The sequence below is a fragment of the Notechis scutatus genome, chromosome 2 (assembly GCF_049901735.1).
Source record: "Notechis scutatus isolate UNSWTSFEM ecotype Mainland chromosome 2, rNotScu1.2, whole genome shotgun sequence".
Lineage (NCBI taxonomy): Eukaryota > Metazoa > Chordata > Lepidosauria > Squamata > Elapidae > Notechis > Notechis scutatus.
The window spans coordinates 217,526,675-217,541,079 of NC_142010.1; the positions used below are offsets into that span (position 1 = coordinate 217,526,675).

The following is a 14,405-nucleotide window of genomic DNA, read 5'->3' on the forward strand; positions in this document are numbered from 1 at the left end:
CAAGTTCAGAGAACACCAAGAACTCCACAATTCAGATTTGGCATTTTTAATCCACCCATTTTTATTACAATAATCTTATTTAATTGCTTTTATTGCTTTCAACTTGTTTTCATTTTAGGAAAGTGGGGTTTGACCAGTTTTAATAAATGGGTTAATTAAGTTTGATCTGACTCAAAACGAACTTTAAAAACATACTTTTTTTAATCCACATAGAATACAAACGGAGTAGGACAAACTTTTTTTAATGAAGTATACGAAATTTAGAATATTGTTAATTTTACAACTAGATTAACGATCTGAATTTCTCTACTGACTGCCAGGAGCAGCCCCTATAAAAAGCATCTAAAGCAAAACGGCTACGCCTCCAACCGTTGCCCACTCTTCATCGTAGCGGCCTGACGTCAACCATATAAATGAAAGGACCTCCCTCCGACGCGGCGCTGTCCCGCCTCATTTCTCGGCTTGGAACATGGCCGCCCTAGCAACGCCGGCGCTTGAGGGGTGGACCAGGTACCAACAGGTAATTTCGCCCACCTCTGCTTCGCTATTAAAGCCTTCCTCCCCAGTTGCACAACGGGAGGCGGGGGATCGTGACTTGGCTGGATATATCGAGCAGAGATCAAACTCCCCACCCCACCCAGTCCCCCAGTAAGTTACCCGGTCTGGACGTTAGCTGAGCTATAATTCCTGTGCTGGCAGTTATCTTTTGCCGCCTCTGGAAGGCTCCGAGTAGGAGAAGTCTTATGCTAGAAGATCTATATTGATTTACCTGGGCAGCTGGGGATCTTAGCAGAAATGTCCGGTATCACACAGGCAATGGCCGATTTCTTCCGAGGCATGGCATGGAGATGGACAAGAAAACCTGGTCCTTTTAAAGGGAGCGGACTGAATCGGATCAGAAGTTGAAGTTCTGTATAGGAGAAAACGGAGAGGGATAAGCCCCATACATTCGAGCTTGCAGAATCCAAAATCTTTATACAAATTTCTGCAGTTATGAAACCATGGTTCGTTATGAAAAGTTGCTATCCCTTCAACCAGTGATCTGAAGCTGAAAGTTTTGCTTCTAAATATTAAATTTAAAGATCTGTCCAGCTTTTGGTGTCTTATATCTGTCTATACTTCATATTTATGTGTGTGATGGATGCTTGCTCACCTCAACAGTCAGGAGGCAGAAGCTACTTTTTTCCCCAGACAGTAAAGCTGGGGTGCTCTGTCAGATTTTCTTCTGAAGGCTGCATTTGTCTCCTGGTCTCAACTGCCAGGGCCCTCTATCATTTGCTGTTGTTCCAATTCCAGACAGTATTGCTGTCCAGTTAGGCAAAATGCATGTCAAGGAAACACAGATAAATGGGAAGAGTAATTGGATGTTTGATGTATCTGTCTTTTAAATAAACTGTAAATCATGGAACTCTTTGTACTGTTTAATTGCAGAGAAAATATTACTATCTTCCTGTTGTGCAAATGGTGTGTCCTTTTGGCTAAATGCCCCCCTCCCCTGAATATTCTCTGGTTTGGGGTGGAAATCTCAATTTTCTACTGCTTTATTGTCAAATCCAACATTCAAGTATTCAATGTCCTTTGCTGTAGAATTTTGAAGCTTGTTAAGGTAATAAAATATCAAAACATTTTAGCTTTGGAAGGGACCTGAAGAATTGCCTTTACTATTTTACCATGTTATTAAAATGAACAAAATTAAGATGAGGTTTGAAGTAGTTTTAGGTCTAAATTGAGCTTTCTCCTGTCTTTATGTTTTAAACACTCTTTAATGAAAATGTACTACTATATTTGATTATAATGATTTTTAAAATTGTGTTTTGCATAGAATGGCAGCTGTTTTAGTGCTCCAGATGCTCTTCAACATTTTCAGAGTTGGAAGACCAAAACTGATCAAGTTAAGAAAATTGAATTTATAAGAACAGGCAATAAACTAAAAAATCAGTAAGTTTAAATTCTGTAATGGTATAACTTCTCTAAAACAAGACATAGGAAAAAAGTAAAAATAAAGTATTTTTAAAATGGTCAGGTATTGTAAGAAAGAGAAAATGTTTGAAATTATATTTTTATTCAGTGTAAGTAACTATATCAACCTTTAAGGTCGCTTGTATAGTTTCACAAGCATTTATTTTCATAATTTGTCCTTGTGGTTCAAAAGGTATCTACTAGTGAATCCGTACATCTGCAAAGAGAGTGGAGTATAGACTTACAGAGATAGTTTTCCATTGGTGTACCTATGGCCTGGAATAGTCTTCCCTTGGAAATGTGATCAGTTTTATATGCTATTAAAAACTGCTATTTTGCTTATTTATTTAAATAATGTATTTGGCCACCCTTCTCATAGCAGCAAATTGTTGGGGTATGAAAGTCTTCAGTCTGTATGTTTTGGGGAGAGGAGTGAGTTGATTGAGTTTATTATGTTTTATTTTTGGTTTGGTATATGAAGCCTTGGACATTTTATAATTTTCAAGGATGTATCATAAACTGCCTTTGATTGTGGCAGGAATAGATCCAATGAATAAATAATTCATTTTACTTTTAAGGAACAATCGTTTTCATCCTAAATTTAATTTTGAATAATTCTCTCCTTTCTGGAAATAATATCTTTATTTATCTATTGCTTGTTTACATGGCTGTTTTAATTTACATTTAATTTATTTTGAAATTACATTTTCAAATATTTTATTAGGATTATTTTGTGGATTATTGGATTTATGATGTTTATATGTCACAGGCATCTTCTTTATGTGCTATACTTTGGGATGAATGGTTTTCTTTCAACTACTGTTTTTATGAGGCCAATCCTGTTAATATCTAATTTGCCTGCAAATGAAGGGGTGTTTTATATCATATAAAAATCATGTGGTTGCAGACTATTTTAAAATTTATTTACTAGTATATATTAATATACAAATTGGATTTACTGACCATTAAAATACTTATTTAATATGCTTTATTTGAATGCTTTGTTTGAAAGAGAGCTTGGTGTGATCTAATGGTTTAAGACACCAGGCTAGAAGGCCTGGAAAAAACCCCAGAAAACTGGGAAAAAACAGGGTTTTTTCCCCAAATGGCTTTGGGAAAAATGGGGGAGGGGAGAAAATGGGAAAAAATGGGAAACTGTCCCGTTTCCCCCCCAATTTTTCCATTTTCCCCCCAGGCGTTCCAAAGAGATATGAAAGCCAGTTGGGTGAAAGCCACCTTGGGCCAATCAATCTCTCAGCTCATAAAATCAAGCTCTAGCATCAAACCAATCTAATAGCAGTATGTATTCTGTCCCTCGTCATATATGTACTTCAAGAAATCTTGTCCCTTTCCTAGACTTGTGAACCTTCAAAAGCATAAGAATGTTATTTTCAATAAGAAGAGTGATTTTACGATGGAATATTGCATACTGGAAGAACTCGAACACAAATTGACTAAAAATCGGAAAACAGAAAGTAAAATGATATTTTATATTTTATTCATTAACCATTTTTAAAAAGACTGAAAATATGTTCTTGATTCATTATGTTATGTAAACAACAGGTCAGCTTTGAGGTTTTCATAATGTGCTTCTCTGCAGTTTGTATGATGACTAGCGGACCTTTAGAATAGTATCTTACTATTTCGGATTAGGAAATCTTCATTAATTGAAACAATGGATTTCCTGTTGGGAGTTATACAATATTAGCCAGACCCATAATACCTCAAAGTAATTGTCTAATAGTTTACTTTGCCATGGCCAGATTATCCATTACCTCTGCAGAGAAAATAGCAGTTTTGGAAGATATCTTACTTTTTTCATTCATTGCCAGTCAAGGACCTTCATATAGAAAGAGTCAGCCGGGGGTGGAGGTGGGGGTGGGGAGGGAGGTTTTTTGGAGTGACATTTGAATAAAGAAAAGTTGGCTGACTGCATGTAAAATAATGCATTCCTGTTCTGACTTACAAAAATTGTTTAGCATATTCTTAATATCTCAAAATTTCTTGCTTCATTTCTTAACATTTATTTTAAGAATTGTAGAGAACAATATTTTAGGCATTTGTGCATTTTTATGATATTTGAACGTGAACGAATTTAAAGTTATAAGAGGGCAAGATATTAAAACAACATAATTTTCTAGTGGAAAAATACTAATAAAATGCTATGAACTTTTTTCATAGAAGCAAAAATACAACAAAAACTGACTAGAATCCATAGTGCTGTTAAGGGACTTCAGCGACAGCTAAAAGATGTGAAACCAACTCCAGAATGTAAGCAGCTAATGTTTTAGTTATACAAGCAAAATTGCTAAAAGTAGTTTGAATAATTGTGCTATAAATTATCTGTATTTTAGCAATAGTACTTTGCAATTTCTTAATTATAAAATTGAAAAGTTTTTTTAAATTTCACATTTCAGCTAGTTGCAAGATAACTTTCAGACTTTATAGTTTTCTGTTCACTTGCTAAGGAACATGTTGAAATTATTATCCGTTCACAAAAATGTGAAGTCACAGCTGCCACTCCTTTGATCTTCATACATATTGAGTGCTTCCAAAGAACTTAGGATATTGTAAGGTATCAGTGTAGTATGTGTAGTATGTCCAAGCAGTGTGACCTTTTGCAATTGACTAATGGAAATTTTGCCAATATGCAGATTTTATAAATGCTTCCCAAGGTTTTTTGGTGTATCACCCTGTATGCCGATAACTACTGGAACCATTATGGCTAGTTTATGCCATAACCTTCCAACTTTGATTTTCATTATCATGGTTCATCGCAGTTAGCCAGATCTTCAGACGAGATTTGGCATTTTTATCCACCTACTGTTTACACAACAGTGTAAAATCATATGTGCCAGTTTTTTTAGTTGCTGTTGGCTTTCATATGCATAACTATTATTGTTTTATTTCACTTTTTTTAATTGCTCAACTCAAGGCAATGTACATACTTCTTGCCTCCTATTTTCTTCACAATCAAATGGGGGTGAACTGGGCTGAGAGAGGAGGACTGCCTCAAAGCCAAGTTTCATATCCAAAGAACTAAGTTTTCTGGTTTCTAAGCCAGCGCCTTAGCCACAACACCAAACACACTTTCCCAAACTTATAAAATGCAAATAACCTCTTATTAAAAAATTATAAAGGATGACATCACCCTAGACATTTGCATATTTACATATACAGTGTGTATTGTGACTTTATATTAATATCAAAATAGCTGCAATTATCCCTTTATCTGTGATCAAATCAAAGTGACTAGATAGAAAATGGAATTAGACTCCTTCAGCTTGAATTGTTGTATAAATGAAGAAATTCTAGCAAAGGAAGGATTATGGGATGCCTCTGCTGCTAAAGTTCTCTTTTCTGTCTCACTGTTAAAGATACAAGAAGTTTATCAAATTTTAAAATCTTCTTATTCTAGATCAGGGGTGTCAAACTCGTAGCCTGCGGGCTGGATGTGTCACACGCTGGTCATACCCACCCCCGTTTTAGCAAAGGGGGAAAAAGTTGCGATACATCCCATGATGATGTGATACCACAAATTTGAGCCCCCTGTTCTAGATCAAGATCATTTAATTGTAACTTGATTTTGTTAATGTATTTTCTGTTTATGCTTCTGTTCTTGACACAGACATTTTCGGAATAGCACACTTGCATATATCAAATCTCCTCTCTTTTTTATTATATTTTTACTTTTAAATTGGATTATTTAAGATACATTACCTTTCTATACTTTGTGATACATTTGAACTTCTCGGTTTTGATAAGCAAACATTATCTCCTCTCTCTTTTGTAGTTGTTGACAAGCTTAGAGAAATGATGGAAGAAGCTGAAGCAGCAATAAGTTCTTTTAAAGAAGAGCAGCGACAAATGTATTTATGTTCTTTTAATTAAAATATGTATATATTGGGTTTTGTTACCATAAGTTAACTAAATAGGAAAATGTTAAATAGGAAACATTCATATAATGTTTAAAAAGTTAATAAAAATGAAAGAATACAAAAAGATACAAATCTAACTTTATTAAAACAGTTTTCCAGTAAATTAGCATTTCTGCATAAATAACCACAAAGCCCTTTGATAGTGTTAGAAAAAAACCATTGAAGTACAAACTACAAATGGCGTGTAGAAAGTAAATTCTAAATTTGCAGTCTTGTAGCAATTTGTAATCTACCCTGACTCTTAGTATTTGATATAATATCAATACTTTAAATATTCAGTTTATTCTCAAAAGCTAAATGTGTTTATGTAATGAAGATATATTTAGTAATATTGTATATGTTGTAACCCATAAAATAGTAAAGTGCATTTTAAAGACATGAAATATTCTCTTTTATCATCTTTATAAAAATCAACGATTAAATTCCCTTTGGCCACTAGGGATTTTTTATGTTTCAAATTGTAAATTTTCATGAGTGTTCCATTTAAATCAAAATTCAGCATATAAATTAAATAATAAAATTAAAATGTATGGCTAGATTGCAGAATATAGCAGCATCTTCTTGGCTGTTTCCAGAAGTCCACATTAGACATAGGGAGCAATGGAGGATGATAGTCTTTTTTCTTCCATTTTTTTTAAATTTCAGGAAAGAAAATTATGTTCTCGAGTCAAGTAGAAAGGGAAGTCAAGGCTAATAATCCCTGTAGAAGACATTCTCTTTGCCACATAATGTGCTTTTTAGCTGATTGAGCAGTTCATACAGAAATGTTTGTTTAACATTTTTGTTATGAGCTTGTCTGGCGGCCATGGCCAAACTACTTTTCTTTCAATCTAACTTATATAATAAGGAAGGGACAATAATTTTGACCAATTTGTGCTATTGATATAAAAGTGTGTATGTGTGTGTGTGTGTTTTGTGTTAGGAATGTAAAAGAAAAATCTTTAATGTGCTGAAGTGTGCTATATTATTTTTATCTTTGATTTATATTTCTAATGTATAAAAAACAGTGAATTAAAAGTTAACCCAAATGTTTTAATTTTAAATATGTATTTTACTTTGTGTTTAATTATTTAAGGCAATACAGTATTTGGCTTTTGTAAGAATCATATTTACATTTTATTATATATTTATGATTTAAAGATCTCTGAAGAAAATTTCTGAGGTTTGCTACCAGTGTCAGGATTTAAAGATTTCTTCTAAATATATACATGCAAAACCCCATTTGGATTTTCTGAGTGCCATGTGGTATGAGCAGCAAAATGATATCACATCACACTGCTTTGTATACTTGTTCAGTTAATACAACTTTTACAAGCTGTTCATGAAACTTAGGCACAGATTTAGTCACATTATTTTTTATTTTATGTTAGATTATTTTTTTATATTTTTTAAAATTTTAGTTATGATGAACTTCTAAGAGAGGAGAATGCTGCTACAAATGAGATCAGTGCCTTAGAAAGAAAAATTGAGATGTGGGCTGTAGGAACTTCAGCTGCAAGAATTTTCAAGCAGTGTGTATTTCCAGTACATAAGGAAGTCCAAAATCAATTTCCTGAAGAAGTCATTGAGCTTGAAAGATTTCTTCAGCAAACTGGAGGAAGGCAAGGAGGTTGGGATCAATGTGATCATCAAATCTTCCTAAGAATTTGGAGAAAACATAAAGGGAAACCATCATACATCACTGAAACCCTTGAACACCTCCCTGATAGAACAAAGGAAGACATTCAATCACATGAGAAATGGCATAAAGAATTTCTAATTTTAGAGTCACAGAAAAAGGAGGTGAGATAATTTTGCCAGTTCATTTGTCCATAAATTTAATAGTGCCAGTGTATACTAGAACTGATCTATGCAATTATTTTTTTCTTAACCAATAGTTATTTATTTATGCTAGCATGTAAATGCTTTCCATTTTCATCAATATTCCCTTACCTGGTACCCTTTGATGTGGTAGAATTATAAATTCCATACTATTAATTGTTATGCTAGAAATTAGATTTAAGAAGAATGTTTACATGATGTAGTAAGTATAGCTGATAATGTTCAGTGCTTTGGAACATGAGAACATGTTGAAGTACTGTTGCAATAACCATGAATATTGTACAGGTAGTCCTCAACTTATAGCAATTCGTTTAGTGATTGTTCAAAGTTACAACAGCACAGAAAAAAGTAATTTATCACTGATTTTCATACTTATGACCATTGCAGCACCCCCATGGTCATGTGATCAAAATTCAAATATTTGGCAACTGGTTCATATTTATGATGGTTGCAGTATTCTGGGTGATCATCTTTTGCGATCTTCTGACAAGCAAAGTCAGTGGGGAAGCCAGATTCACTTAACAACTGTGTTACAAACATAAAGTTTGGGCTCAATTGTGTTTGTAACTCGAGGACTATCTGTAGTTGGGAAAAATAGATCGTTCTTCTTTGGGTTCTATATTAGACTACACCACTTCATTCTCCTTCTGTCTCTTTTTATTATTCTGTGTCCCTTTTTAAAAATTCTTAGAGCCTATAATTTCCTCACCAACAAACATTCACCTAGTTGTTCATTGTTTCTCTATTCTCCAGGTTTGGTGATAGTCATACAAACTGGAATTTATTCAACTTTAATCAGAATGCATAATTCTGCATTTAAGACTCAAATCTAATAAGGCTATGGAAATCTGTTCCATTGAAATGTGAAAGCATTAAATAATCTAACAAAGTATTACAGTCGTTTAGTTGTTATTTCCTAATCATAATAAGGTAGTCCTTGACTTATGACTAATAGTTATAAGACCAGAAAAGCTCTGGTAGATCATCCCAAAACCCATCCTAGTATAGTAATTTGTTTCTCACAGTTGTCAAACAGATTTTTAACATCTCTTCAGAATCATGAAGACACCCATTGTACATCTTAGGTCCTGTTTTCCTTTAGATGATTAGAAATAGCATGATAAATTTATTTATTTATGAATTATTTTATTCATTTTATTCTAATCCTCTAGGCCATTCAAAAATGGAAGATGAAGAAACGAGAAAAGAGTAAAATATTAGTCCAGAAAGAGAATCCTGAGGAAGTGCCCACTGATACTCAACGTGAGCGTGAAGAAACTCAGAAGCAGAAAACTGAAGAGGAAAGGAAAAAACGATTAGCAGAGCTTGAAGCATGGAAGAAAGACAAAGCACTTGCAACTGCAGCAAAACAGGAAGCTCAGTTAAAAGAGGAAGAAGAGAAGGAGAAAAAAAAGCAGAGAGAACGTCAGCGGCAACTTCAAATGAAGTTATTGTTGGAAGATTATAGTAGAGAGAAAAAGGAACAAGAAGAGTTGCTGAGATTTGAAAAAGAAAAAAGAGAGGAAGCTGAAAGGGAAGAGAAGAAAAGAACTGCAGCAGAAGAAATTGTTAAATTCCAAGAACGAGTGAGTAGTCTTGTTTATCTCTTCCATATTTATTTCAGGTTTCTTTGTGTTTTCATATGAGAAGGATAATTCTGTTACTGTATGAAGCTTCTTTGTGATGTACATTGAAATTCAATTGTTGTGTCTCATCTGGATATAATTGTTTCCATTAAAAATGGCAAATCTTAAGAATTATTTATAAAAGAATTATATATACAGGCTTAAAATAACCATTTGATAGGGGTAATCAAGAATTGAATTGATGAGACAGTGATTATGAAAAACAAATGCTTGTTGCAATTGTCTCCCCAGTATTTCCTTAAAGCAAAAGAAGGATCTTCTACATGCTGTTATCAAAGAATATACTATATTAAGTTTGAAAATGTCAGAATAGACTGCAGTTTATTTATCTGTAAGAGTGGTATTTGCCAATTCTGGGTAAAATACTAAATATTACAGAATAACAAAATAGCATATATATCATGATGATATAACAATAGCAATAAAACTAATCATCTCACTTCTGAGAACAATAGCCAAGCAACCTCTAAAGGTGTTCTGAAAGAACAATTCTTCACTCTTCTTCAGAAGGCCATAAGGAGAGCAGCCAACCTCCCTTCAGAGAACAAACTATATCAAAAGATATATTACCTTTACCAATTACCTTTGTTTTATTATCTTCAAGGTGATTAAAAACATATTTCTCAAGTCCATATAAGGCAAAAATGTGGTCCTTTATTTGCTTCACTTCCTAATTGAATTTCATATTTAGACTCTCCTTATATTTTTAATCAAATGACCCTTGCTTGCCTACATATCAAATTTCTTATTCATTGACCATGTTTGACTTGTACTTTTAGACAGATATTAGGCTGTTCACTAATATCACATTCCAGTATTAGCATTAGCAAAGACTGTAGTGAGGTTATTGTTAATACTGTATATTCCAATTGCGTTCAGTTTTTATCAAGCACTTGCTTTAAATTTGGACTTGAAAAAAATCCAATTTAAAAATTTAAAAATCCATTAACCAATATTTGATCTTTATATTATTTCTGCCTGCAGAAAGGTCTCCAAAGCAGGTTTTTGCAATTCTTGGCTTGGGCATCCCTGTGTTCCTGTTTAGTGGTCACAGTTAGGACTGACAATTAAGCTGTTAAAACGACAAACTATTTCTATAAGTTTTCTTATTTGTTTATTTTATTTATTCAATTTATATGGTGGCTTATCTCAAACAAGACTTCCTGGTGGGAGGGAGAGAGGGGGAGAGAGACAGAGAAAGTGTACAATATTTCATTAATTTTATTCAGGATCTGCATAAACTTGAGCTGAAGGTTCTAGAAAAGCAGGCAAAGGAAGATGAAAAGATTGAAAAAGAAAAAAGATTGTCTAAGCTGAAAAAGAAGGTAAGAATTTAATATGTTATATACCTCAGTCCCATGTACATTTCTGACTTAAAAGAACTTTGGCATTTAAAAATTATCACATATGATAGTTTATTGAAATGTCATTATATAACATCTTGAAACTGGAATTTAGTCGCCCATACAGAAGCAAGGGGAAAAGTTGTAAATAGGTTAGGATGGAAAATGGAAAAGAAATTGAGTTGAGAGTAACTCAGTTAGGTGTGCAAACTGCATAAGGTCATTTTAAAAATAAAATGGGTTCTTATCTAATTGCCTTCTCTTCTCTAGAAATTAAATTTAAATTAAAACTGTAGAGATGATGAATCAACAGTACTTCCTAATGGATTTATTTGGTGTTTCTTCTAAGTGTTTTAGGATTGTTGACTCAGACTTTAGTTTAATGCCTCGTATCTACCGTATTTTTTGCACTATAAGACCCACTCCCCCCCCCCAAAAAAAAACAGGTGGAAATGATGTCTGTGCGTCTTACAGAGCAGATGTTGCTGAAGTCCCGCCCGCCTGCCGGTCCCCACTCTTCGATCTCTGCCTCCCAGAAATTTGCCTCCTTGAGCAAACAGCAAACAGCCTGGTCAGTTTCAGCACAGCCTGATTTAGTATGAGCAGCTGATGGGAGGTGGGATTGGCCTCCTGGAATACTGCGGATCAGCTGTTCCAGACTGCGGGGATTGATGCTGCCCATCGCCATCTCTGCCTCCGCGTGTCCCATTTTCGGCCACTGTGCACCCCATTTTCAATCCCCACCACTTGAAATGGGCTGAAAATGGGATGCACGTGGAGGCGGCGATAGTTGGAGGTGATGGGCGTTGATGACAGTGATGGGCAGCAGAGATCCCCGCAGCCTGAAACAGCTGATAGGTGGTATTCTGGGAGGCAGATCCAACTGCCAATCAGTTGCTCATGCTAAATCAGGCTGTGCTGAAGTTGACCATGCTGTTTGCTGCAAAGAGGCAAATTGCTGGGAGGCAGAGGCAGATTTTTTTTTCTTGTTTTCCTCCCCAAAAGCTAGGTGTGTCATATATTTTGGGGTGTATTATAGTGCAAAAAATATGGTAATTAGTAAGCCCCATAGAATTCAGTAAAGCTACTTTGTGCAAAATTGTTTTCAATTGAACTTTAAATATTAAACAATATGTGAATATATATTATTTTTATTAAATTTTATGTCAGGACTCCAACAAACCCACCCCCATTCAAATCATAAGTCCCTAACCGCATCTCAGAGGAAAGAAAATTGATTTATTAGAAGTGGCCATGTTGGTGTTGACTGGATGCAGCCAATACTAAATTACATCATTTATTTTCCCCTTGACCCTGGTCTTCCCCCCACCCCCTGGATGTGTATTCTCCAGTGGGACACATCCATCCCCAAGAGTCATCAATCATGCTCTCCAGTAATATTCTTGTGCTCCAACAACTTTGGGCTGCCAGGGTAATTATCTAGGCACTTAAGGAATGCACTGTTTTTCCCCACTCCCTTTTTTGGCAGCTGAAAAGACCAAAGGAGTATCTTTTAGTTGACATTTTAATTATTAGTAATAGTAATGGAAACATAGCATCTAATCATGATCCATAGGCTGATAATTCTAAAATGTTGGAGTAATAATCTTGGTGGACTGAAATTTAATTTTTGTATTTCTAGAGGTCTTGGTTCTATCAGGTTTGGTACTACTCTGTAATTACTTTCTGGTCCCATTTGACTTCTTTTCTGTTAGTAGTCATCATTCTTGATTTGTATCTTTGTTCTAAGTATTCAACAAGAATCAGATGCATAATAAATTGCTGGGTCTGTAATCCAAACTAATAGTATTTTGGGGTCTGCAATAATGAAAATACAGTGCTGTGCAAGTTTACTTCTTACTCTTTATTGTTTAATTCATTTGTATTTGCAGTTGCCTTCAATTATTTTTTCTGTGTTTTCACTATTACCAGGTTCACATTAATGTAACTCGGGATCCATGCAGGTTATTCAGACCTACAAAAGTTTGGGAAGAACGAACAAAAGAAATTGGACCTGTAGGTACAGGGCCAGTGTTGTATATTCCTCATAGGTGAGAAAATTGAAATATTTTATATGATTAATGTACATCTTAAATTACCTTATGTTTAAATATTTATATTATTAATGTAGTTTTATATGATTAATGTATTTGCAAGATACTAATCTATTTTTACATTGATAGGGCTGTCCCAAGCTGGCGACAGGGATTATAATTGGATATCTGCAAATAATTTGTTTGAAGATAATATAACAACACAATGTATTGTTATATTAGTTTGTATTATATATGAAAAATGTTGTATAAATGTTATGTTAAATAAAAATCAAGTATATATTGTTTCATTGTGTAAAGTACTTGCAAAAGCTTTTTTTTTTGTTTGAATTGTTTTCTCTAAAACCTGGATGTAGCAAATTACCTCTTTCTGTAAAGCTCAGAAAAAAGTAAATGTATTGCTTTCTACATACTTTCACTGTTATTTTCAACCCAGAAATAAACAGAAAATTTACACATGTTTTTTCTTTGCTTTACTTAGATTGATTACATAATGTATCTCAGATTAATTTAAGAAGGAAAGCAGATATTTTCAATGTTCCTAAATGGATAGAAAATAATAAGCTCGTGTTATAGAGAAATGAGTTGTTTCTTAATCGCCATCCTTCAAAACTAATAATTTTTACGAATAAATAAATAACAGTTTTAAAAACCCCAGAGAGAGACACAGTATTTTCTTTCTGCAGTGTCTTCCAGACAATTGAAAATGGTTCAAAGTAAGCTTGTCTATGATTGTTGTGCATCTTAAAATTTATTTTAAATGTTTTACAAAAAACATAAAAACTAAAAAGAAAAAGCAGAAAAAAAGAGAGAAAAGGAAAAAAGTAAAATGTGCCCAAAGGGAAATGAATAAAAACTTGATTTCTTTTGCAGCAAATATACTGTCAATACAATTACAAAATGATCTCTTATGATGACAAAAGAAAGCTCACTCTATTATCCAGTTGTTTTTCTAATTATCAAAACCATACATTGTAAGTGCATTGTTTTCATTATGTACAATATATATATTGTTGTACATAATGAAAACAATGCATTTACATAATGAAAACAATGCACATATATTGTAATCTTGCCCTAGTTATCATATATGAAAATAAAGTTCCATAACTTTTTTGTTTTGTTTATCCCTAAACTCCAAAAGAAAGGGTGCGTTTGGGATCCTGCACATCCTTCTTAAATGCAATGCTGATGCTGTAAGAATGAGTATTGTGTCATGGAAACTCCCTGTAAAAAATTTTCCAGGCAGAAAATTTTGTGACATAATTCCTTGTTTGCTGTCATTGTAATGCTACTGAACAAAATGTTGATGTTAATTGTACAACCTCAGATATATTTTAGGATTTGATGGTAATTTTGGAAGTTTGGAAGTTCCCCTGTAAAAATCTAGAGGACCTGCATAAAATATAGTACAGATCCATGTTTTGCCGTTCAATACCTCAATTTTAATAACCCATGTCAGCCTTTGTAGTATATGGTGTTTGAATTATTTTATCAGTGTTTTATCAATGAGAAATACATAATTTCAGAAGGCTCTTGGGGCAGAAATTATATTATATTCTGCACATAGAACCTTCTAAAGTTTTTAAATCTTAATTTTTCTGGGTCAAGCCATGTAAACAGATACAATCTGTAATTTTGCAA

At 33.8% G+C, this 14,405-nt stretch overlaps 1 protein-coding gene across 2 annotated transcripts; it reads left to right on the top strand.

Annotated features, from left to right (window-relative positions):
- The first annotated feature begins 407 nt into the window (after positions 1–407).
- CCDC112 (coiled-coil domain containing 112) lies at positions 408–13,417 on the top strand. Of its 2 annotated transcripts, none has more exons than XM_087958037.1 (10): positions 408–648; positions 1,823–1,938; positions 3,316–3,434; positions 4,141–4,230; positions 5,753–5,828; positions 7,298–7,679; positions 8,891–9,304; positions 10,594–10,689; positions 12,640–12,758; positions 12,891–13,417. In XM_087958037.1, exons 3-10 carry the CDS (start codon positions 3,374–3,376, stop codon positions 12,919–12,921), a joined length of 1,269 nt encoding a protein of 422 aa, XP_087814163.1. In that variant the 5' UTR covers positions 408–648; positions 1,823–1,938; positions 3,316–3,373; the 3' UTR covers positions 12,922–13,417. The 2 variants fall into 2 exon arrangements, with proteins under 2 accessions (XP_087814163.1, XP_026527201.1); XM_026671416.2 differs by having other exon boundaries at positions 418–520.
- The last annotated feature ends 988 nt before the right edge of the window (positions 13,418–14,405 follow it).